Source organism: Euprymna scolopes, chromosome 9 (genome assembly GCF_053919585.1).
Source record: "Euprymna scolopes isolate OS-2025 chromosome 9, ASM5391958v1, whole genome shotgun sequence".
NCBI lineage: Eukaryota > Metazoa > Mollusca > Cephalopoda > Sepiida > Sepiolidae > Euprymna > Euprymna scolopes.
In genome coordinates this window covers 152,131,299-152,157,299 of record NC_136490.1, presented here as the reverse complement: position 1 = coordinate 152,157,299, position 26,001 = coordinate 152,131,299, and the positions used below count along the sequence as shown (strand labels likewise).

The 26,001-nt window shown below is 33.1% G+C and overlaps 2 protein-coding genes across 6 annotated transcripts in view; both read left to right on the top strand.

Annotated features, from left to right (window-relative positions):
- The window catches only part of LOC145284930 (ATP-dependent chromatin remodeler CHD8-like), a 181,019-nt gene extending 156,041 nt beyond the window's left edge, over positions 1–24,978 (top strand). For all 5 annotated transcript variants that reach the window (XM_080134026.1, XM_080134025.1, XM_080134028.1 and 2 more), the window contains 2 exons: positions 21,648–21,752; positions 23,158–24,978. In XM_080134026.1, coding sequence (XP_079990152.1) covers positions 21,648–21,752; positions 23,158–24,399 — 1,347 coding nt within the window. In that variant the 3' untranslated portion in view covers positions 24,400–24,978. The remainder of the gene's footprint in view (positions 1–21,647; positions 21,753–23,157) is intronic.
- On the top strand, positions 6,293–7,903 carry LOC145284932 (uncharacterized). The gene is made up of 2 exons (XM_080134030.1): positions 6,293–6,404; positions 6,456–7,903. The coding sequence occupies exon 2, from the start codon at positions 6,527–6,529 to the stop codon at positions 7,553–7,555; it is 1,029 nt and encodes a 342-aa protein (XP_079990156.1). The 5' UTR covers positions 6,293–6,404; positions 6,456–6,526; the 3' UTR covers positions 7,556–7,903.
- Positions 24,979–26,001: the final 1,023 nt, after the last annotated feature.

Genomic DNA, 26,001 nt, shown 5'->3' with positions numbered 1-26,001 from the left:
ATGGAGAATATGATAAAAGAAAAAATGGGGAAAAGAATTAAATAGAAACCACAATAAGTTGTAATAGATTTTCTTTCTGTTTATAAAGAGAAAGTCTCAAAGAATTAATGTAGGATTTTCAGGTGAAAGGATGATTGCAACTTGCTAAGAATCGAGAATAAGTCGACACTAGAGACATGAAAATGGTTATTTATAAGATGCTTGCACACATATATATGACCTCTATTAATGAAATTCTTTGATGATAGGGAAAACTTCAAAATAATTAAAAAACTGTCAAAAAACGTTTTAGTTATTTCTTAGATTTTTGAGAATTATGATTTCAACTTCGATAAAATTGAAAAAAAAAACTATCATGAAATAAATATTAAAATTATTCCCAATTTTAATTCCATTATTTTTCAATTCATAAAAAATCCTAAAACAAAACATTCTTAGAATTTTACTAAAATAAATTTGTATAGGAAACACATCTTTTATTAAAATCTATATTTTCTAATGTTTAAACCCGTGTTACTGTTTTTTTCTTTTTCTTTTTCTTTTTGTCTTTTTAATAACTTGAAAAAAAAAAATCTTTAAGTCTTGAGATGGATGAGTTCTGTCAGGTTAAATTGCACATTTCTGAGAACACCTCCACATCATTTGTGTTTCTTTTCACATTTTTCATCCACATTTTTACTCCATTCAAATATGACCTAACGATTATATATTGCGCATGCTCATGTTTTTTTGCTATGTATAATGAAAAAAAAAACAACCTTTCACTCACTTGACTAGCACCCCCCCCCCCCTCACTGTAGAAGTCCCGGAAGATGCTAGAAGTTTTTCTATTCTGATCGATTTTTTTTGCAGACTGCTTGCCTTTGGAATACCCTCTCTTGCTCTCCGTTTTCCCTCATTCATACTAGCATGCAGATATTTAAATGTAGTGTAAACAAACATCTTCTTGACCAACTCCCCACTCAGGTCTCGTCCTTTTAAATCTGATCCCTATTACAGTAAACCCCTTATGCATCAGTTACAATATGGCACCTTTTAGGCGAATGAAACAGCAAAAACAATTAAAATTTGATGAAGTAATTATTTATGATGTTAATTTTATTTATCTATTCATTACACGTGGCATAAAAAATCTAAAGATAAAATATTATGACAATAAGAATTATCATACAACATACAAATAGTTGAGTAGATTATATTTAGTCTGGGTAGGAGGAGATCTGTTGGAAATGCTAATTTAACATAAATAGAACACCGTTCGGCCATTTATATTTTGTGATCTGGAAATGGAAGTAGGTGAGGAGTCGTTTTTTTTTTTTGTTTTTTTTTTTATCATTTGTCTTTTTCTATTTCAAAAATATGGTGCTAATTCACAAAATATAAATGAAAATGGTCAAAGAGATTAATTTAAATTAACATGGTTAACATATCTGTTTAACACTTAGATCGGAGAAGGGGGAGCTTCACATTTAGCAGTTTTATTTTTAAAAAATAATCTGACAATTCGGTGACTGCATTAGTAATATTCCAAAATGAAAATAAACAGTTTTATTATTGATTTCTATCTTATCTCAAACTAAACAAAAATACTATTCAATGAATTTGACCAAACTTTGTTACATAAAATTATTTATTACACTGGACAAAATGATAAATAAAAAAAAATGACCTTTTAAAATATTTTATGCAAATTAGATATCTAATCAATGAGTGTATTTTTAAAAAAATTCTATTTGAATATTTAAAATTGTTTGAATGAGATTTTAGTAAAATAAATACACTTAAATGAGATTTTAGTAAAAAAATATAGTTTGAATGACTTTTCAGTACAAGAAACTATTTAAATGACATTTTAATAAAGAATATTTAAATAACATTTCAATAAAAAATATCTAAATAACATTTCAATAAAAAATATCTAAATAACATTTCAATAAAAAATATTTAAATAACATTTCAATAAAAAATATCTAAATAACATTTCAATAAAAAATATTTAAATAACATTTCAATAAAAAATTTAAATAACATTTCAATAAAAAATATTTAAATAACATTTCAATAAAAAATATTTAAATAACATTTCAATAAAAAATATTTAAATAACATTTCAATAAAAAATATTTAAATAACATTTCAATAAAAAATATTTAAATAACATTTCAATAAAAAATATTTAAATAACATTTCAATAAAAAATATTTAAATAACATTTCAATAAAAAATATTTAAATAACATTTCAATAAAAAATATTTAAATAACATTTCAATAAAAAATATTTAAATAACATTTCAATAAAAAATATTTAAATAACATTTTCAATAAAAAATATTTAAATAACATTTTCAATAAAAATGACATTTCAGTTAAAAATTGTTTAATTATGACTTGAAAATAATTGGATCCATTTCTTCATTTTTTTTTTACATGTGAATGTAGAAATATTTGAAAGAGTTTACATTTATTTATATAGATATTTTTAAAAAATAATTTATTTGTTGGCGTTGCTCATTCTATAACTATCTGGTTTTGATTCTTGAAATATTCTTTTGGTTCACAATTGACAGTTTGGTCTGTCCTATTATCTTTCCCAAATGTGTCCAAAAGTCTGAAAAAAGTTGTTTCCTGTAAACTGTAATTAAATTCAAATATATTGCGTAATAAAATTTCCCAAAACTAAAATAAAAACTGAAACTGTTAATCCCTACTCATTCCTCCCTCTCAGGTCGGAGTTAGATACAAGATTAATTTTTAATGTGGGGGAAATCCAGCTCCTCCAAAAAAGAGACAAAATTTTAAATTGATTCCAACTTGAAGGATTTCTCTTTCACTTAACCAAGGACAAAACAAAGGAAGAATAGTATCAGAACAGATACTACACTTTAATCTTTTTGCTGATTTCATTCCATCATCCGCAATCTCTCCTCCACTGCATCATGCTGTTTTTGTTTTGTGTTCTTACTGCTTTTTTAATTGTTTGATCATTTAAAAAAAAAAATAAAAAAATTTTATCAAATAAAAAAGCTTCAATCTCTGCTTAAAACGCTTGCTTGTATTTGTGCAATGCTTTTTGCATGTATGCATGTTTCGTCACCTTTCAACCTCTATTTTTGCTTGGGATTTACGTCTACAATGTATGTTAAATCGTGTAAGTTAAAATTAAGCTCCATGTGAATTGGTAAAACTATATTTTTTATCATCTCCTTCTTTCAAATTAGCAAAGTTCTGGAATCAGATGAACTTGTATTACAGAGTTATTTTCATGTTTCGGTCGATGTAATTTCTGACCCTCTTCAGGTGTATCTTGTTGAACTTTAGAATCTGCACAGAATTTCGAACGCAATCTTTTATTTAATCCATGCATTCTCTTGTTTCATCAGCCATCACTGGCTGAAAGTCCTCTTGAGGGTACTTGATATGCCCAATATGTTCACACAATTAAACCGGTTTGCTCTTGTCTGATAGGCTTAAGGGTACCGGTTTGACAGTTTATCTGGCTGTTGTATTCTGACTGACAGTGCAGGAGCCCTAACTCTTTGGTAGCACTTAGAGCAGCTGCTCTATCATCATTTGTATAATATCGGGATGCTTGTAGTGCCATGTCATGCATGGAAAGGGACCCTTCACCCATCCTGTGGACAAAGAGCCGGCTAATGGTCTTCTTGTGTGCATGTTTGGTATCGGGCACATCCACTATGTCCAACACCTTTCACACTCTGGTGCTACCAGATCAGGCTGTCTTTTGGCTTCCTGAGACGAAATGCACCTACATTAAGTTTCCGTTTTTGTTTTCTATCCTCTTTTGTAAAACTTAAATATGTTCTGCAAAAACAAGAACAACAATCCCCTCCCTCCCTTCCTTTCCCCCCCCACATTCTTTTTTTTTTTTTTTTTGTCATTCCACCCCTACTTCCCTACTGACTCCCTAACTTAAAAATACGAACCAAAATAATAAAAACAATTAAAGTCCATAAATAAATATTTAAAAAAAAAAAAAACAAACAAATGGAAATGAAAAATTTTTCAAATCGATCAAGATTCCACTAGACCCTGTCGGCAGGGCATCAGAATATGCCGACTGCCCCCCTGCAGAGAGTAGAAGTCCCTCAATGGGGCTACCTGTTGGCCGTGGGTAGCGACCCGTAATGCCATTAGGGCGGGATCCTGGTGGTTGAGATTTGGAGGTCAGATTTTAGTACCCCCACTTCCCAACACACCACTTTGGCCCTTACTGGGCTAGATGGGCGGTCGGATGGGCCCGATCCGATCAATCGGCTGGTCACGTCTAGCACACCACTTATACACATATAACCTACACAAAACCTAAATACTACACAACATTCTCCCATCAACACAGATCCATAAATAAGTGGTGAAAGCGGTGGCTAAGGGTCAATTGTATATAATGAATAAAAACTAGACATGGCTGTTTTCCTCTAATGTTTCCCATTTTCTACTTGGATGAGAAAAATTAAGAAACACAAATGCTCGAAGTCTACATTATATGCAAGTATACCATTCCTGTAACCCTGTTGTAGCCAGGGCGAATGGGTTTCCCCCCTGTGCGCTTCCCAAATAGGGCTCCGAGGTGGGTGGGGAGCAGGAATGATGAACCCACAAACAATCTTAATGAGTTACAAAACACCAAGTAAAAAAAGACTGCTAGACACTTCGGATAGTGACTCGACTGAGGAACAAAATAAATATCCAAATTTTATAATAATGGAATCCACTGAAGAAACACCATTAACCAAACTTTCCCCCTTTAAGATAGAGAAAATATTATCTAAAAGCATAAACCCAAAATGGTTAAAAAATTAAATGTCACTCTGCTAATAGAAATCTTCACAAAACAACAAGCGGATGAACTCCTAAAATGGAAACATTTCGATAATATAAAAATAAAAACATACCCCCACAAAACACTAAACACATGCAAAGGAGTGGTAAAAAGCCGTGAACTTTCACTTTGTCCCATTGACGAAATACGTTCATATCTGAAAGAACAGAATGTAACAGACATTAGACGAATTCAAATAAAAAAAATGATAGACACACACACATACATACTAACCTTTTACCAACAAAAAATCCCACCAGAAATAAAAATAGCTTATGAGAAACTGAAAGTCGAAACTTACATTCCCAACCCACTGCGTTGCTTCAAATGTCAAAAATTTGGCCACCATCAGAATCAATGCACACGACACCCAGTGTGTGGAAGGTGCGGAGAAAATGACAATCATACCAACTGTCAAAAAACTCCCAAATGTGCCAACTGTAAAGAAAATCACAGTGCCTACTCCAAAGATTGTGAAATTTGGAAAAAAGAAAAAGGAATTACCAGAATTAAACACACGCTAAACATCACCTACCCAGAAGCAAGGAAAAAAGTTGAAACAATCAAATATTCAGAAATAACAAAAAAGAATGCTCCTAATATTAATAAGCACAACGACAATTATCACACAACAAACTTAGACATTAAAATCCAGGACCTCACCGACCAAATCCAAATATTAATAAACACAATTGAAGAAATGAAAAAACTAAATATAAACAAAACCTCACTGGAACCAAAAACCCAAACATCACACTCAATAGAAACAACCCCTTTAGCCGAAAAAGAATTTTTTTTTTTTTTTTTTTTTTACACAGTGATCACCACTTATCAAGGCCCGGAAGCCACTCAGGGATAAGGGTTATTGCAAGTACATTACGTTAGTGAGGAGATTTGCTGAAATGTTTACTTAAGGGGGCGGTTCATTAGGAATTTGTTAACATTGGACTTGAAGACATCCAAGTTGTAGTCCGGAGGGAAGCAGGCAGACGGAACAGAGTTCCACAGGCGTGCAGTTCTAAGAAAGAAGCTTTGTTCATGGAATCTGCGTTTTGATTTAGGCACAGATATAGAGTGGGGAAAATTTTTCACAGTGGATTCAGCTAGACGGGTGTTTTTCGTGAAAGATTGGCGAGGGGGGACCAGAGATTGGAGTTCAGACGAGCATCTGCCATGGAAATAACGATAAAACAAGGACAGGCTCGCAACGTCTCTTCTGTGGGAGAGAGGTTGCAGGGTAGAGAAAAGGGCATCCCCCACTAAGCCACGAAGTCTATTTTGTACTCTGTCAAGGCAGGATAGGCTGTTTTTAGCAATTTGAAAGATCATTATTTGTAGATGACTTTTCAATTGCATATTCTGCATTAAATATAACAACAATTGAAAGAAAGATGCAGCAATGCTTAAACGAAATAGAAAACTGGATCGATAAAAATGGATTCAAGTTGGCACAAAACAAAACTGTCTGTATTCATTTCTGCAGAAAACAAAAATATCACCTGGACTCACAACTACAAATACAAGGAAACTCAATCCCAATAGCACAACACACGAAATGTCTAGGTATTACACTGGACAATAAACTTAATTTCAATAAGACGTAGTTATTTCTAGGTATTACACTGGACAATGAACTTAATTTCAATATGCATATCACTAACTTAAAGTAAAAATGCCAAAAAGCAATGAAAATTTTAAAAGTAATATCAAAAACAGACTGGGGAGCAGACCAAAACACAATGTTAAAAATACAACAGACACACATAAGATCAAAATTAGATTATGGATGCATCACATATAGCTCCACCCGTAAATCCTATCTCCAAAAATTATTAACCATACAAAACCAAGGATTAAGACTTAGTTTGGGAGCATGTCAAACATCACCCATGGAAAGCCTATACATAGAAGCCAATGAACCCCCTCTACATTTAAGATGGCAGAAATTAATAACACAATATGCAATAAAACTACAAAGTGTTCCAAACAACCCAACACACGAAAAAACCTTCAACCTACAATATACAAACATATATACCAGCAAACCAAAAAACATACCTTCTTTTGGATATCGCATCAAAGAAATATTAACTCAAATGAACGAAAACCCTAATAACATAGTCAGATACACAGTAAGCAACAAACCACCATGGACTTTGAAAGATCCCAGCACTGATCTTACTCTTACTACATACCAAAAAAACAATACCAACAACTTAATAAATAAAAGCCACTTCGGCAAACTCAGAGAAAAGTACCTACAACACAAAGAAATATACACTGATGGAGCCAAAACAAAAGAAGGAACAGGTGCGGCATGTACAGATGGACAAAACCATCTCCAAATAAGACTTCCCATCGATGCATCAATATACACAGCAGAATTACAAGCAATCAAAATGGCACTTGAATTAATTAAGAATGACAATAAGAAAAAATTCATTATATATACTGATTCTTTGTCATGCATCTTAGCTCTAAGAGGAGAAGAACTAGAGCATCCTTATATATTAGATATAATGAACAAATACAATGAAATTATTGAAAAAGGAAAAGAAATAATCTTAGCCTGGATACCAAGTCATGTTGGCATTCCAGGCAATGAAGAAGTTGACAAATTAGCCAAAGAAGCCATTAGCAAAAATATAACCAACATCAAAATACCATACACAGATTTCAGCAGAAAAATAAAGGAATATAACAAAAATAAATGACAAACAGAATGGGACACATATACCCAAAACAAACTACACAAGCACCAACCCATAATAAAACACAAAAACAAAACAACAATAAAAGGATGAAGAGAAAATATCGTTCTAAACAGAATCGGAATCGGACACACCAAATTAACACACTCGCACCTAATTGAAGCAACAGAAAAAACAAAATGCACTTTCTCCGACAAACAGATGACAATAAAACATATATTAACAGATTACCAAAAATATGAAACTATCAGAAATAAATATTATATAGTAAACGAAATCAAAGAATTGTTTCACAAGGTAACACCACACCAAATCATCAAATACCTAAAAAAAAAAAAAAAAAAAAAAAAAAAAAAACTCTTCAAATCACTTTAAACCATAAAAACTCAAAAAATTCTAAAATACATAACTCGGACCCCCCCCCCAAAAAAAAAAAACAACAAAAACTATCTCAACTAAATACAAAGCTTGGCATTAAATGACCCACAGTGGTTGATATGCCGTGAAGCCCCAATAAACCAACCAACCAACCTTTCACACTAAAATGGAAACTATTAAATAAATGACCCCAAACAAAAAATATGATCAAATTAGATGCACATTCAAACAGCTTGCTTCGTCCTTTGAGGCTTGCATTCACAAATATCCGTGGATTTAGAACTAACTTAGTCAATGTAGAATCATTTCTCCTAGCACTCCTTGGATATCTTGGTGCTAAATGAAACTAGCCTGCACTCCTCCATATACTCTAACCATTTTAACATGTTTGGTTATCTCCCACTTTGCCGTAAGGACTCAGACACATGGATAGACTTGGAGTCTATATTCGCAACTCTCTCCCCTTGACTAGAGAATCTAAGTTAGAATCGGACAAATCTTCATGTGCTTTAGACTAAACTTTCAACATCGCGTTAGTTATATTTTCTCAACTGTTTTCCCTCAACCCAAAACTATACCCTAATCAACCAGACTTTGAAAGCATAGATTCAGCACACTCCCTAGATAGTAGGAAACAAGTACATGTGTTGGGTGACTTTAATGTCCACCACAATAATTGGCTTCGTTTCTCTAGTCTCTGGCAACATCATGCATAGCTTTTCTATATCCCATTCTCTGATCCAGACTGTCAAGTTCCTGATCTGTCTCCCAGATTTGTCAGAATCAGCAAGCCTCACTTTCAAACCTATTTCTGGCCACAGTTATTGAGTACAAACACCCATTGCACACTTGTGAATGATAATCATTTTGATATTGGTAGATATCACCCTTAACTCTTGACCCCAAGTTAAAGAGCCATTGCGCAAAACGACACGGTACTTCAAGAAGGGTGACTTAAAGCTATCAAGGATCACGTTAGAAATGCGCCGTAGAGCAGTATCTTTTCTACTGCCATACAACAATGTGCAAAAGAGGTTACTGAATTGTTCAAAGCAGCAATTGAAGGGTATGTTATAGCAAACCCCACTCTCTTTAATGGTTCATTTCTATTTGTACAGTTGCCATTGCTCAAAGGCAGCATACTTTTTGCAGACTTATCCAACATAAGTCCAGTACAAATAGTCAAAGTATATAAGGTTATTTGGTTCTCTCCCACTGCAAGAACTGTGACACCAGAGTCAGAAAATGCGATTCTGAAGTCAGCGCTCCTGAGGAGGAGCACTCTGACCTGCAAAAGTGCCTGGGCAGCCCTGTTGGCATTCCCCAGTAAGTGCAACTTGGGCAATTAGCAATAAACTAACGCCTTCTCAAAGAGATAAAGCAAAGCCTAAGGGATGGACCTTCTAGAACTACGCCAATATTACATCACAATAAACAGGGACCTGATTATTACAATAATACTCTAATCTCTTCTAGAAATAATTATAAGTGAAATAACCTCAGCCAAGAGAAGGTATACTCAAATCACCAGAGAACTCATCAAGTCGCAGAAAATAAGAACTTGTGATTTCTGTAAAATTTATAGCAGTGTAGTAAATAATGGTCAATCAACAATTCTTCCTCTATTCAATAGCCATGAGATTGTTTGCACAGCAACCAAGAAGACTAACCTGCTAGCAAAGCAGTTTATCTCCAACTCCATTTTAGACCAACAAGGCACTCTCTCCTATTTCCCTTTGCCATATTCGATAATTTAAAAATCATCCCTTCTCATGTTCATTATCTTATAAAAAACTTAGATTTTATTCGTACTTTACTATTTAAAAAAAAATTTTCCACTAAGGTTGTCCCAGTCCTTTTCAACAAATGCATTATTGAATCTTGCTTTCCACACTGCTGGAAAATTGCTTTTGAGATACCAGTTTCCAAGAATTCTGGCGAAAGAACTGACCCACTCAATTATCACCCCATTAGCCTCCTCCTTCTCTTTGCCAAAATCTTTGAGTCTTGAATCAATTAAGCACTTCATAAATACTAAAATTCTTTCTGACCGACGGTATGGATTTAGTCAAGCTCATTCTACTGCAGATATCCTAACTGTAATCTCTGATATATCAAAGGTCTTTGATGGGGTCTGGCATGAATGTTTTTTTCATGAAAATTAAATCCTGCAGTATTACTGGACAAATATTTAATATAATCAAATCCTTTTTAGACAAGAGAAAAATCCAAGTTTTCATCAATGGTTGTATGTCAAAACAACATGATATAAATGTATACTACAAGGGTCTATCCTTGGACCTTTATTATTCCTGATATTCATAAATGACCTCGTTGATAGAATTGTCTCAGAGATGGGTATATTTGTAATTGAATAGGGATGTAAATAGATGGTAACATTCAATGCTACCAAGACTTAATTTCTTTCCTTTAACAATTACAAGAAACCTTCTCAACCACTGATTGCCACGACTGATAATACACCGAAAGCTTTTTCTTTAAACTCCTCAGCTCAACATTCACACGCAACATGAATTGGAACAAATACATTGAAGTCATTGCCAAGATTGCTGCAAAGAAAGTAGTCCTTCTCTACCATGCTAGAAAGTTGCTCCCACCTGAGAGTATCCTGTATCTTTACAAGGCTATCATTCACCCATGCATGGAGTGTTGCTGCCACATCTGGGATAGTGCATCTTACTCTTAGACAGGCGCCAAAAAAGAATCTCCAACTTAATAGGTTCCATGCTATCAACTAAACTCAAACGTCTGTCCTATCGACAAAATGTTGCATCCCTATGTCTGTTTTACAAGTTTTTTGATGGAATGTGTTTTGACAAATTCAAGGCACTTGTACTCCCTTGATATAAATACACCCAACTAACCCAACAAGCAGCAAAATCCCACCCCTACACTGTAGAGATCCTTAGATGTTGGAAAGTCTTCTACTCTAGTTGTTCCTTCTCCCAAACTAATAGACTTTGGAATTTCCTCCTGGTCCATGACTCTACTGACATGCAGAAGTTCAAGTGTAGTGTGAACAGACATCTCACTGCTCAACTCCCAACATAGTATCCCTGTCAAATTGATCCCAAATAATAACCCCTTATGTCTAACTGGCACTCTGCCTTGTTTTGGGAGTGAAATAACAGTAATAAAAAAATTGTCCAACCATGGCTAATGGAACAAGAGCATGCTACCTCTGTGGATTAAATAAAGGGTTCCATTTGAAATTCTGTGCAGATTCCTGAGTTCAATAGAAAAAGATCTCTGAGTTTGACACGATACACCTGGAGAAGGTTGGAGGTTACATCGACCGAAACGTGAAAATAACATTCAAGAAGAGGACAATAATCTGAAGAATCCAAATAATACGAATCAATTTTCATCTAAAAAATTTAAACGTAATGCAAATAAGCTATTTTTCCACATTTTCATTTTTCTTTCAGAAACAAAATAAATTAGGCTTCTTTCTTAATAACAGATTTTATTTTTTCAATTTTCATTAAAAAAAAAAAATGGAAATTAAGATGTGTTTATTGATACTGTGTTTTAGCGATAAAAATTGTTTCAAATTTTAAGCACAACAGATTTTGTAATTTTTTGCAAGGGAGATAATTATATGAAAATTTCCAGCATTTTGTGGAAAACAGATACTACACTTTCATCTTAGTCTAAAAGAGTGATAAAAATGTTTTTTTTTTTTTTTTTTTTTTTTGTAGCTAGCCCTTTTTAAAGGAATGAAAAAAATCTACAAATAATATATATATATGAGCAAATAGTTAATAAAACCTGTTAAAAAAACACTTTGAAAAAGAGTTAAAAACATATTTAATTTGAAAAGGAAACACTAAATAAGTGGATAGTCCTTAATCCGCAGAGTTTCGAAGAAATACTTTTTCTCATCAGAGGGTAGGAATTAGCAAAATGCGGGATCGGATTTTGCATACAAAAGTATTTGATGAAACTGCAAGTAAGTCAAAGATCTTACTTGATAACAAAAAGTGAAGCATAGGGAATATGGTGAAGAAAAAGGTGATTTCACGTTAATGGATAGTCTGGTAAAAGGTAACGTATTCAATGACGGTAAAATTCAAAAATGTAAATCCAAGAAAGTTAGTTAAATTTCCATTTGCACAAATAAAATCCAAGGAAATCGCGTAATTGGAAGATGGTTCAAAATAATCCAAAAGGCCGAAATCCGTGGAATAATTCACGAATAGGTAAAAAAAAAGGGGAAAGAATTCAAATAATATTATTAAAAGAAAAACAAAATATGCATTATCCCGGCTGCCGAGACAAGGTGTAATTAAGAAAAATGGATGGAGAAGAGAAAAAAAAAATGAGTGAAGAAGAAAAAAAAAAGATTGAATGGTAATAGAATTAAATATAAAATAGAAAAGCAAAAGTCAAAATGACCCAGACAAGACGACGTTAAAAGGCACCAAAAATATAGGGCAAAAAAAGGGGTCAACTGAAAGGTACAGCTTATTACTTAAGAAAATATCAGCAGAAGTTATTAAAAAACACTAAAAAAAAAAAAAATTTAAGGGGAGAGGATGGCCGGTATCTGCAAGTTCCGGATAAAGCAAGTATGTATGTAAGTAAATGCATATAGTAAAATGTAAGTAAATATATACAGGATATGAAAGTATAGGTAGATTGATATATTTGATAGATAGGAATATTTAAACACCAAAACGGAAATTGCAGATAAAAAAACGGCCAAACAAAGAAGAAATAAAGTATTAAAATAAAGGATTATTAAGTTAAAGTATTAAGAAAGTATGTAGAAAAAAAACGATAATGTTAAAGAAAAATTATATCTGAAAGGTTAAAGTAATAACCATGTAATTTCAAAATTACCCTAATTAAATTTGGACTTATGTTTACAGAAAGAGATCAGTTTGTTTTTAGAATTTATTATATTGTTACTTTGAGGGGAAGTAATTATAGTTATAGCTTCGGTTGTACAGAGGCGACATGGCTTAGAGCCTGGAGTATAAGACTTAACTTTTTTTATGATAGTCCATTTGATTGAGAAGGAGGTATTATTAGAATTAAGTTTTTTAATTAAAGTGGTTAGAGAAGTTCCTTGGTTTGATATTCTTTTCTTAATTAATGTTGAAGTAGCACCGATATATGTATTATTATATTATAAGCTCTATCTCCTATTTGGTTTTATCGAGTTTTTACATCTGGTTGAGATTACTTTATAAATATTAATTCTTTAATATTTATAATATACTTTAGTTTTACCATCTTATATCATTTTGGTAAATTTAATTGTAATTTTTATTTTATTTTTTTTGTATATATATATATATATAGTATGCCAATGTATAATTTTTTTTTTAATGAAAAAATATTTATTCATACCAATAATATTAGGTCTGTGACAAACTATCTAAGCCCTGAGTGTCTAGTTTACTTATAATATAAACATCACTTTTTCTGTTTTTATGTCTGTCCGTATTTAAAATTTTTGGTCAATGTATGCCACAACTCTTTTTACAAATCTGGTCCTGTTGGTGGGGCATTAGAATATGCCAATTTATTCCCCTGCAGAGAGTAAAAGTGCCTCAGTGAGGCTACCTGCTAGCCGTGGGTAGTAACTCATGATGCCTTGGGATAGTCTCCTGATGGTTGAGGGTTTTAGAGACCAGGATTAAGTACCTTGATTACCCAGCATACCACTTCGGCCTTTACCTGGGCTAGATGGGCAGTAAAGAGAGGTCCGATCTGTTCCTTCAACTAGTCAGACCAAGCCCTAACATCTACTACCAAAATGAACTCACAATGAGATCATATATAAAGCATAAAAAAAGTGAAAAGTTAAATTGAAAATATTTCCTTCTCATGAAAAAGGAAATAAAGCAAACTATCTGACAACTCTTTTAAAGAGTAGATGTTAGAAGGCACTGGCTCAGAGTCAAATGTCATATGAAGAAGAACATAAAATCAAACATGGCTGCAAACTAAAATATTTATTCATTAAAAGATTTGGTCGGTGTAATAAATATGGAGACAAATGCTTTGGGGAGTTTTATATGCATAAGTATACTGCTCTTTGTAGGCCTGATCTTTCAAAGCGAATGGGATTTCCCCCTTGACAAGTCTCAATAACCGGCTCCGAGGCGGGTAGGGAGCACTGGCAGGGAAATTAATAAACCAATTAACTAAATGATGTCACAAAAAAAAAAAACAAACACGAATTATCTGATTCAGATAATAAAAATGAAAGCGACATGGAATTCCCCAAATTCTATGTATTAGAATTCCTGGAAAAAATTGTTATCAAAATTATCGATCTTTATTAAGTAATAAAACAAACTGAAAACAGTTTAAAAAAATAAAAAACTAAAAACAAAAAGCTTCTAGTAGAAATTGAGAAAAAAAAATCAGCGAGAAAATAGGAAAAATGACAACTTTTTGTAACATTGATATCAAAGTTACATAAAATGTTAAACCAATCAAAAAGAGTAATTAAAAGCAGAGACTTGTACTTCACTAACACTGAATAAATCTTGTATGCAATGAAAAGGAATTATCGATCATGAAAGAACATATATATAAAAAACGAAAAGATTCCCACAATGGCATACATTCTTACTTGCCATACTCCTCAAATTCCTCCCAAAATCAAAATAGGATATACTATCGAAACAGTAGAAATATTCATCCCTAATTCCCTAAGATGCTTCCAATGCTTCCCCGATGTAATTTGTCTTCAAGAAAATGTCCTTAAACAAACACATTAAACACTAAAAATTATATCGAACTCATATTCACATGACTCAAAAAATCATTCAATATAACTGTCAGTCTAAAACCTAATATAAACAACCTACTCCTCATAACAAATCCTCAACTAGCCATCATATGTCTACAAGAAACCTTTTTAAAAACCAAAGACAAAATAAACATTAAGAACTATAAACTATACAATTACATTCATGATATCCAAAAGAGGGCATCTGGAGGAGGCTCTATCCTTATTAGAAATAATATCCTCCAAAATAAAATAAACCTAAAACCCAATATTCAAGCCATTGCTACAGCAGCCACATTCGATAAAACATTAAACATCTATTCAATCTACATTTCATTGAAAGATCCAATAAATTAAATAGAATTGAACACAATAATAAATCAATTAATGAAACCTTTCTTATTATTAGGTGACTTTAATAATATAGGGATCTGTATACTCAGATGAGAAAAGGAAAAATCTGGAAAAAATTAGCAACCCTTTCACATAGTGTTGTGCAGTCCTGAATGTGCTGCCTTCAAATTGTGTTAATGAACATGTATCACTGTCACATTTTCGGAATTCTGTATTAATGAACTATTGTGATGTTCCTAAGTTTTATGCATTCTTGAAAAAATATAACTTATGCATACTAAATTATAAATCCAATACATACCTTGGGAACCTACTCAGCAATAACCCCACTATCTTCATGGATTATGACTGGAAAGTTCTAAAAGACTCATGGTGTAGTGACCATTTCTTGATAATTTTGACAAATTTGAAAGAAACCAAAAACCATCTTCCCTAATGGAAAAAAAACAAAAAAAAATTGGGAGGAATATAAAATAGTAATGCCACCAAAAACTCTTAGCGTGAAAAAACACAAATAATTTAATTTAATATTTTTCTGAAACATTACTAGCTATCGCACACAGAATGTATACCCAAAAGTAGAAGAATTATCAAACAGCAAAAACCATGGTTTAAGGATGAATGCAAAAAACAATTCACTTACATAAAGCTGCTTTACAAAAATTTAACTCTCAACCAATAAAGCACAATTCAAAACTTCTTTAGGCAAAAAAGAGCAATAACTCGAAAAGTCATCATAGAAAAGATTAAATAAACACAAACCCAAAACAGGTTTCAACCATAAGGAAAATCTCAGGCAAAAATTTACCCTCCCCCTTAAATCATCTTGTACAAAACAGCATTAAAATAACAGACAAAAAATATAACGAATATCCTTGCTAAAACCTTTCAAAATAATTTCCCTAGCAAAAATTAGTCAGTCCTTCCAAAGGACAAAACAAGATACAAAAAAAATAAAAAATAAAATGAACAAACTTCAACTCGAATAATAAAGAATATAATTATGTTTTTACTAAGAACTTTTATGAAGCCATGAATCACATAATACATCTATCAGTGCAAATGAGATATATTATGAGTTTCTGAAACAACTTCCTCCCAAATCAATAACACATCTTTTAAACACGTTCAACAAAATATGGTTCAAGGGAAAATTACTCAATAGCTGGAAACAGGCTATCAAGATCCCTATCTCTATTTCTTAGTAATAAATTTTCAGTGTATGGGACCTTTGTCACTTATTTCAAGTTTTAATGAATTTTTATCAGTCATGCCAGAAAGCAATTAAAAATTTGAAAACAATCAACTTATAAAACAGCAGAAATATTTAAAAAAAAAAAACAAAAACAACAAAAACTTATATACAGCATTAAGTGACCAAAAGAAGGTTGATATGCTGGTTAAACAAACCAATCAACTTCTTTTACAAAATTGAAAATATTGCATTAATACTAAATAAGAAATCTAAATGAATAAATGAGAATGTTTCTATTCATTCAAAACATGTCAGACTTATACTCTCTCTCTCTCTCTCATATATATATATATATATATATATATATATATATATATGTATGTATGAAATAAAATGGAGGTGGAAGGACCTGGATACTCAACGTTTTGCCCGATTTATGCGGACTTCTTCAAGAGGGATGGTCATTGACGAGATAGTCAGAGGATTGGGGCTATATATAATGATGAGGGAGAGCAGCGTGTTTTCCTTATGTAAATTAGATATCATATATACATGTATATACATTTTATGAGAGAAAAAAAAAAAAAAAACTAAATTAGAGTAAACTAGTGTAGTGGATTACGTCTAAAAGATAAAATATCGTAGAGATTAAAAAAAAATTGTGTTTGGAAATATAGCGGTGATAGATTAAATAAATAAAATGACACGAGATTACGAAAGAATCTTTTTTTTTTTTTTTTTCTCTCCCCCATCATTATAGCCCCAATCCTCCGACTATCTCGCCAATGACCATCCCTCTTGAAGAAGCCCGCATAAATCGGGCGAAACGTTGAGTATCCAGGTCCTTCCACCTCCATTTTATTTCATATCGTCGGATTTAATCCAACTCAACAATCATATATATATATATATATATATATATATATATGAATCTATAATATAAAGCTGAATGTGTGTGTGTCTGGTCACGAATAGGCTCTTATATGGTTGACTATTTTAAAAAACTGATTACATATAATGATAGAAGATGTATCGAGACACAGGAATGGGTATGTTTGATCTGGCAGAATGGTGGTTCATTAAAATAGTGGGGTCTGCGTTTGCGCCTGGTCCACAAAGTATGGAAATAAAATATTAAAAAATTAAAAAAAACGTTTGGCCTCCATAGAATGGAAATAGGCACAAACTTTAATAAAGACTTTTCATATCTATCTGCGTAAGTATACTTTGATAATTATGTTTCAGTTTGAAGAAATATGGTATAATAAAATTATGGGGTGTTCTTTCGCACATGACCTCCATAGAATGGAAATATGTCACAAAGTTTAACAAGGTTTTTTAATATAGACCCAGAGAATATTGTGATAAGTGTTTCAGTGTGAACAGGTATGGTATAATAAATTATGGGGTTTATCTATTTTATTTTTACTTTCATCATATTTTTCTTTGGTTTTGATACTCCCAAATTCAACCCAAATTTACAACCCTTCCTTTTCATAACCTATCACGCTTTCATAGATCAGAGTCCAGTTTCTGTAGGCTGTTTTTGAACCCAGTCAACGACGGGTACTTTTGATAGTATATATATATAAATAAAATGTGTGTGTGTGTGTGTGTGTGTGTATCAATGGATAGTTTTTAAAATTAAAAATATTACTTTTAATTTATTTATAAGAATACTTTTGTGAGGGTCTTTGTTTACACTTGATATTTATAAAAAATCTAGGTAGAAGTAAATTTCAATCAATTAATCACACAAAGTTTTAGAAATTTGTGCAATTGTTAAGATCACATATTTTTTTTTTTATTACAAACTTTATTGCAATTCAAAATGTCTGTTGAAATAAGTAAATATCAGCTACTGTATGTGTATGTCAAAGATGACAACAAAACGAGTCTCTTTCAGCATCAAAAGAAGATCTCCCAGCAAGCTCTAAACTCCCCTAAACTGGGCCCCAGCGAAGGTTTCCAAAACTTGAAACAACCGGCGTAAGTCTTCTATGTCCCTGTGATGTTGACGTGCAGATCATCGTACACATCTTCATGGACTGTCCCCTGAGTGAGGTGTGTTCTGATGCAGACTTGAGCCCTGCCTGACAATGGATCTTGAGATAGATCAAAATGCTGTGATGATCACTGTATGCACTTATTTTTCAATTTTCACACGGTAGCCAGTGATGGCTGATGATTTGGTTTTCTTAAAACCTTAAAAAATTTGGACAATCTTTATTTATTAGGAAAATTGTTTCTACATCAGATTAATAACAAGAATTTAAAAAAAAAACATCTAATCGTTTGATTTTTACGTTTACATTTCAAAATTTGATTTCAATTAGAAAATGTTTTAAAGGTATTTTCTTTTTACAAGGGAGCCACCACTTATTAATGCATGAAGGCCACTAAAGGTTAGTGAGTATATGGTGGTCATCATGCAATAATGATTGTTAGTGGTGGAAATTTGGTATAATTTGATTGTTTAAGAGAACAACTCAACAAGAACTTGTTTACATTGGACTTGAAGATAACCATATTGTAGTCAGCTGGAAAGCAGGCCAGTGAAACAGTTCCACAGGTAGGCAGTTCTAGGAAAGAAGCTTTGTTCGTGGAATTTGCGTTTACATTTAGGCACAGATAAAGAGTTGGGGAAATTGTTGATAGTGGTTGTAGCTAGACAAGTGTTTTTTTTATTTATTTGGGGGGGGGGAATTTGGCAAGAAGGGACCATAAATTAAAGCTCAGACGAGCACTTACCATAAAAATAATGATAGAGCAGAGACAGGCTCAAAACATCTCTTAAGTTGCAGGGAAGAAAAAAAGGACATCATCTATTAGGTTTCACAGCCAGTTTTGAACTCTGTTTAGGCAGGATAGGTGCTCTGAGCAGTTCCTACCCAGATGTGGCAACAATATTCCATTTTATTTGGCTCTTATACAGGTAGTGAGATAACTTCTGGAGCAGTAGAATGATAAAACCATTTTTCCAGCAACATTGGGTACAGATTTGATATAACTCTTGCATTTCAGATCAAGAGTGAAGGTCAGAGTCAGAAGCTTGTCAAAGCAGGAAGCTTCTTTGAGGCAAGAGATATTCATATCAATTGGGGCCACATGAAGATCAGAGCATTTATGGTGAAAAGATAGCAGCTTGGTTTTGGATAGAGGTCTTAATTAAATCGCAATTGTATTTTTTGGTCGCCCACCCTGAGGATTGAATCTTCAGAAGAATATCACTTTACAATTGAATTTTTCCAAGTACTCAAACCACTGCTCCACACATACAATTGTAAATTATTTAGGATCTCTATCCAGTCATAACTGACGGAACAAGAGCATGCTATCCCCATGAAGTAAATAAAAGGTTTCGTTCAAAATTCCATGTAGAATCCCGAGTTTGACAGAAACATTCCCAAGTTTGACAAGATACACCTGAAGAAGGTTGGAGGTTACATCGATCAAAACGTGAAAATAACACTCAAGATGAGTCTGCAAAATCGAAATTATAAAATGTGAATTTGCCTTTACTTATATATGAAACACACTTTGTGTCTGTGGGAGTTTGTTCCCTATGGATTCCAAAACTGATTGGCCAATCTTTAAAAAAAATTTCACACAGATGTATTTTAGATGTCTAAGAATGTTCTTAGATAGGTTTTGTGTGAGAATGTTTTTCAACAAGTATTGAAAAACGGTAATCGAAAAAACTCGGATTAAAGAGAAACAGTCCGATTTTGACCAAAGTTCACACCCTTATACAGCTTAATCTCACAGAAAAAGTTTTATCCTTGCACAAGCAGAAGGGCCCAGCATATAAAATCAACAGTAAATTCGTTGATAAGAAAAAGGTACATTTGAAATGAATGTTTCTATTTAGAGCACAATTGAACCATGATGCCTGACTCTTGCATTTTAAACTTTAATTCAATATAAAAATAATTTTATAAAATCATCAGTAGGTTCTCTGCGATGTTCACTAAATCACTGTGGGAAGGCACATGAAACTTTCTTCCGATGCACTACAGTGGATTCCAAACTAGAGCAGGCAATCGATTTGATTGAAAAATGGGCAATTTCACTGATTTCGATGATAATAAAAGTATTGGAAGTGTGATACTCATTCAATCCCAGGCAACGTTTGGTTTCCCTGATAGTTTTATTCTATTTACAATTGGACTGGTGTCTTCATTTTTGTTTCTTGTCTTGGTTTGTGGATATAAGAAATGATTTGACTGCGTACAGCATAATTCGTATCAATCCTCAAATCACATGGAGAGTGCGCATGAGATCGTATCTGATGTTTCTCATCCTCAAGGCACCTTAAAGAGAGCAGAAAGTGGATATTGGGTTTACTTTCGGCAGCTGTATAACTCTTGCTTCCTTTATTTTGTCCTTTAGTCCTCATATTCCTGACAAAGAGGGAAAAATTGCTGTTTTCTTGATCAAAATCTATTCTTTCTAACACTTATCATTTGCAAGTTTTTACTTTGAAGTAGTATTTTTTTTTTTTAGCTCCTTACATCAAGTAACTTCATGCCTTGTCTGGAGCGATTTTAATTAAAAAGAAAAATTGCAAAACCTGATATTTCACCCTCTCTTTTCTCCAGACTTCTCAAAATTTTCAATTTCCACATTTGGGATTCTTGTATTTATGAGTTTTTTTCTCGACAAATAATGAATATAACAAAAGTTCCTATTTACTTGCCTCCCCATGAGGGCATAGTTAGACACAAGGTCAGTTTTTAATGTGGGGAAAATCCAGCTCCTCAAAAAGAGACACTTGGGGATAGGAATAAAAGTAAAAATTGTCTCAATCATGGAGAATTCTTCTTCTATCGACCGAGGACTGAAAAGGTGATCAGAAAAGATACTACACTGTGATCTTAAAAGAACAAATTTAACAAAAGTTATTTGAAAGTGGTGACTGAATAAAGGGGTTAGCTTAAAAAACTCCAAAAACATTTCCGAATTTTTGAGATGAGGAGTGGTTATTCGTATTATTTGAATTCAACCGACCTTCTTCAGGTGTATCTTGTCAAACTCGGGAATTTGAACAGAATTTCAAACGAAAATTCCCAAGTTCGACAGAAATATTCCTGAATTCGACAAGATACACCTGAAGAAAGTCTGAGGTTACATCGACTGAAACGTTGTGAAAATCACATTCAAGATGAGAACAGTAGTCCGAAGAATCCAAATAATGCAAACTTCCAAAATTCATCAATTCTGAATTGAGTTCCGAAGAAGGCCAGCGGCTAAAGTGACCAAAACATCTTGAGACAACTAAGATGAAGAAACCAGTTGTTGTGAAACATAAGATTTCCTCTCAATATATTTTAATATGAGATTCGATTTAATTTTGTCAAAATAAATGGAAAGATATTTTCAATTTGTTTTTACAGATAACAGGTGCAAAAGCACCACCAGTAAAATATCTACGACAATGGCTGGAAAAGAATCCTTGCTATGATGTTGATCCAAAATGGACAGATTTGGTCAGAGCAAAGGTAAGAAAAAAAACTTATTAAATTTTAAATCAAATCTTTAATTTAGCACATGTACAGAACAAGACTCTATCTCTCTTTTTATTTCTCTTTCTCTCCCGCTCTCAATATATATACACATGCACACACAGTAGAACCCTGGTATATGGCATTAAAAATTAGTAACAAAATACAGTATATAATACACATGTATATAATCAAATAACATTGTAAGGCAGGGTGCAAATACCATAACCAGGCGCCGGAAAAACATTATAACCTGGAAAAACAAAACAAAACAAACAACAAAAAAAACATCCCAGGGCTACCATATCCCGGATATTTTTATTTATTTATATATATATATATATATGCAATTTTTCCCAAAACACAAAAAGTTAACTTTTTTTTACTTTCTTTTCTTTTTCAATTTGTAAACAAGGTGTACCTACCTGGCGTTGCCCGGGATGCAATAAAGTCATTTTTATTTATTTGTAAATTTTTTACTTAAAGGAGACAACTCTAATTATATTTTTCAATTTAAAACAAATTGTCCCTTTTGTTAATTTTTATTTTTAGGTAATCCCTTATAAACTAGCAGGACCTGTGGAAATTCCACAACAGACTCTTTCATACGTAATATAATGATGTTGGCATTCTGTGGATTTCGGTGTAAATGGAGACGCCCTGATATTATTATAGCTCTTTTGTTGAAACTTCAAAAGTATTTATCTAAGCTAGCAGGTACATAGGCCAGTCGTAAAATACACTTAAATATGATATTTTGATTTATGCAGATTTTGCATGTATTATTTTAGAATCAATTTTTTATCGATTCTTATATATTATAAACTTGTAATTTCAAAAATATATCCATATGACGTGGGTGCATCAGCTTGCACCAAAACCAAAACTTAAAAAAAAAAATGTATATATAACTTGAGTTCCTTCAGCCATAATCGAAACTGAAACCAAAACTTATGAAGAATTCTTGGTAAAATTATTTATTAAAAAAAATAGATGACTTGAGTGCCATCGAAACCGAAGCCAAAACTTATGAAGAATTTTTGGTAAAATTATTTATTACAAGAAATGGAAGGTCATAACAATTAAATGACAGTCACTTGGAATAAAAAACATGTAAGGGTGACACATAAAATAACACACATGCTATTGTATTAATATATAGATGTTTAAAATTAGCAGTCATCTGAGTGAAACTAAGTGATTTTTAAAATAAATTTTATTTATGTATGTGATTGTATTTTTCATAGCATGGTATAACAATAATAAATAAAAATTGACTTGGGGTTTGATTTGTCAGCTTAAATGCTATTTGGGTCTGACTTTAAAAAAACTGGAAAAATAACTTTGAATTTTTAAAAGGGATGATGACTGATTTACTTTTTTCTTTTATTCTTTTTATTAGGGTAACTTGCCTGAAAGTTTGAAATCTCGACTTCTACCGAACCGACGCCATCGTATACGGGATACTCTACACCATCATTCAGCATACGGAGATGCAACGTCGATAGCAGCAGCCGCAGCTGCTCAGCTAAATGCTTTCCACTATGCAAACCCAGCCCTTCTCAGCAACTTCCAAAAAATGACATTCCCCCTGCCCTACGGCACGATGCCGAGTTTGGGTATGGCAAACCCATTGTTCAATGTTTCGGGACTTAATTTAAGCAATTTAACCGCAGCTGGAAATAATCTTAGTAATGTTTCTAGTGTTATGGAAACTGTTAAAGACTCGCCCGATAGTGGCAGCGATCGAAAAAATACCTCCAGCACGTGCACTTCATCTTCATCGTCATTGACATCATCATCAGCCAGCACTACCACTACCGTCACATCGTCATCGTCATCGTCCACCACTACCCCCCACCCGTCATTCCCAGTGTTATATAACCCTATTATTTATAATACGCTGTTGGCCGCAAACAACTTTAACATCCCGGCCACAGTATTACCGTCACTTACGCCTTTAGCGAAAGGGGGAGACGTTGCAAATGGTCTGGCAGATGCTGTTGATTCCGATTCGGATGATATGCAAACGAGGACGTTGGCTTCTGCCGCCACTGTTGCTGCTATAAAAAACAAAAATAACACAACTACCACTAGTCGTACAAAAATCACCTCATCGTCAACAACGTTGAAAACGCCTTCGACAGTTGCCGGCACAACAAAACCGGCTACCTCATCCTCTTGTGTCGATACCGTTGCTGCCGACAACGGCAGTATGGAAGCTGAAGATCTAACAGTCAAACGGGAAGGAGAGAAATCAGAACAGGTCGAACGGGCAACTTTGGTGGCAAAAGTCAAATCCAAAGTCAGTAGTTCCCATCCAAAACTGACCGTTAAAACAAAACCGAAAATCCAGCAGTCGTCCAAGTTAAATCGAATTGTGGATTCCTTGAAAGATAAAGTGAAAAATCTGGACCCTTTAAGGGTGAAGAAAGAACACTGTCAGGAAAACACGGTCGCTAAAGAGGCGGCAGATATCACGTTCGATAGCGACAATGAGAAGAGCAGCATAATTACCGCTACAACTACTACTACTGCTACGTCTAATACTTGCAGTAGTAGTAGTGGTAGTACTAGTAGTAGTCAGAGCACAAAAGAAGATTCCTCGGAGACAGAAACATTGGAAAAAATTGAGGAAAGTTGACGACAAAAACTGGAAAAGAGTGAAAGCGAAAGAAAATGAAATTTATTTTTAATCTTGTAAAACAAATACGTTTTCCAACTCCGAATTAACGAAACAAATTTTTGGAAAAAAAAAAAAAAAAAAAAAAATGGGGGTTGGTAGCATTCCATAAACTGTAAACAAAACCATTTTTATTTTCATTTTTTTTTTTTTTGCAATTTTTTTTTTTCCATTCCAGGTATTTAGTGGCAGCATATTTGATCCCTACATGTTTATTGCTATTATTATTATTATTGCAAGAATTCCACAACTGAACCAAAGAGACCTGAGTGAGACAACGATGAGAAGCAAACATTTCATGGGGGAGGGGTGAAAAAAAAAAAATGATGTGTACTAATTTGGTCTCGTCTGATCTCTAAAGTGTGGGTGGACTCTTCCCCAACTTCTTTCTGTCTTGAAAATTATACAAATAGACCCAGTGATGACAAACTTGTCTACCCCCCCCCCCTTTTTTTTATCTAAATGTGTGTCTTTTATTTAATCATCCTTTCTTTTTAATTCGAGTTCCTCGTCATCAAATTAGCAGACGAAAAACAAAAATCATAAAGAAAATTCATTCTTGTGGTTAATTTTTTTTTTTTTTTTTTTTGCCTGAAACACGGAAAAAGTTTGACATTTTTGAAAAGTTCCAAATTGTGCAGTAATTTAAGTTAAAATTCATTTTTTTTTTTTTTTTTTTAAATTTATTTTCCTTGTATGAGAATTGTCCGAGGGTATGGTGAAGGAGGTGTGGGAAATGCCTGACTGCCAAAATGAAAAGATACTAGTTTTACTGACTGGGTTTCACACAGAAGGAAAGAAAAAGTCAAAGTAAATTTAATTAGTATAAAAACTTAAGATGTTCAAAAGTTAATTTTTATCATCACAAAATATAGTGGCTGTACTACTACTGCTATTACTATATGAAAAACCATGTCTTTGCAGAATGAAGTTTTTTATTTTTGCTTTCTCTTTCGCTCCATATTTTATATTTTTAGGCAATTTCTTTCTTCTCTTCCTAAGTCCTCTTTCACTTTCGTCTTCTTTCTCCCCTTAACTCCCTCTTTCTTTTTTTTCACTTTCCTCCTCCTGCTTCCTCTTTTACTTCTCCTCCTTTTCCACTTTTCTCTATCCTCCTCCCCTCTCCTTTCATTCACCTCCTCCATCTCTCATTCCCTTTCTCCTCCTACTTCTCTTCCCTACTTTCATTCTCCTCCTTCCTGCTCTCATTTCCATCCTCCTCCTACTCTCCTCTCACCCTCTCCTGCTCTCCTTTTACTCCTCCTCTCCCTTTTTCACTCTCCCTTTCTTATTTTCATTTTCTTCTCTCCATTTCACCTTTTCATTCTTCTGTATCCCTCAACTTTTCATTTATCTTCCTCCTCCACCCCTCTCCTATTCTCTCTCTCTCTCTGATAAATATACTTTAAATAATCTGGATTAATCTGTAATTTTATTTTGCCCCCCCCTCCTCCCTCCTTCTTAGCTATTTCCATCTAAACCATTGACCATAACACAAACTCAAAATAACCAACAGAATCTTTTCTTAGTTGTGCCTTTCTCATGAATAAAACCAAATGTATA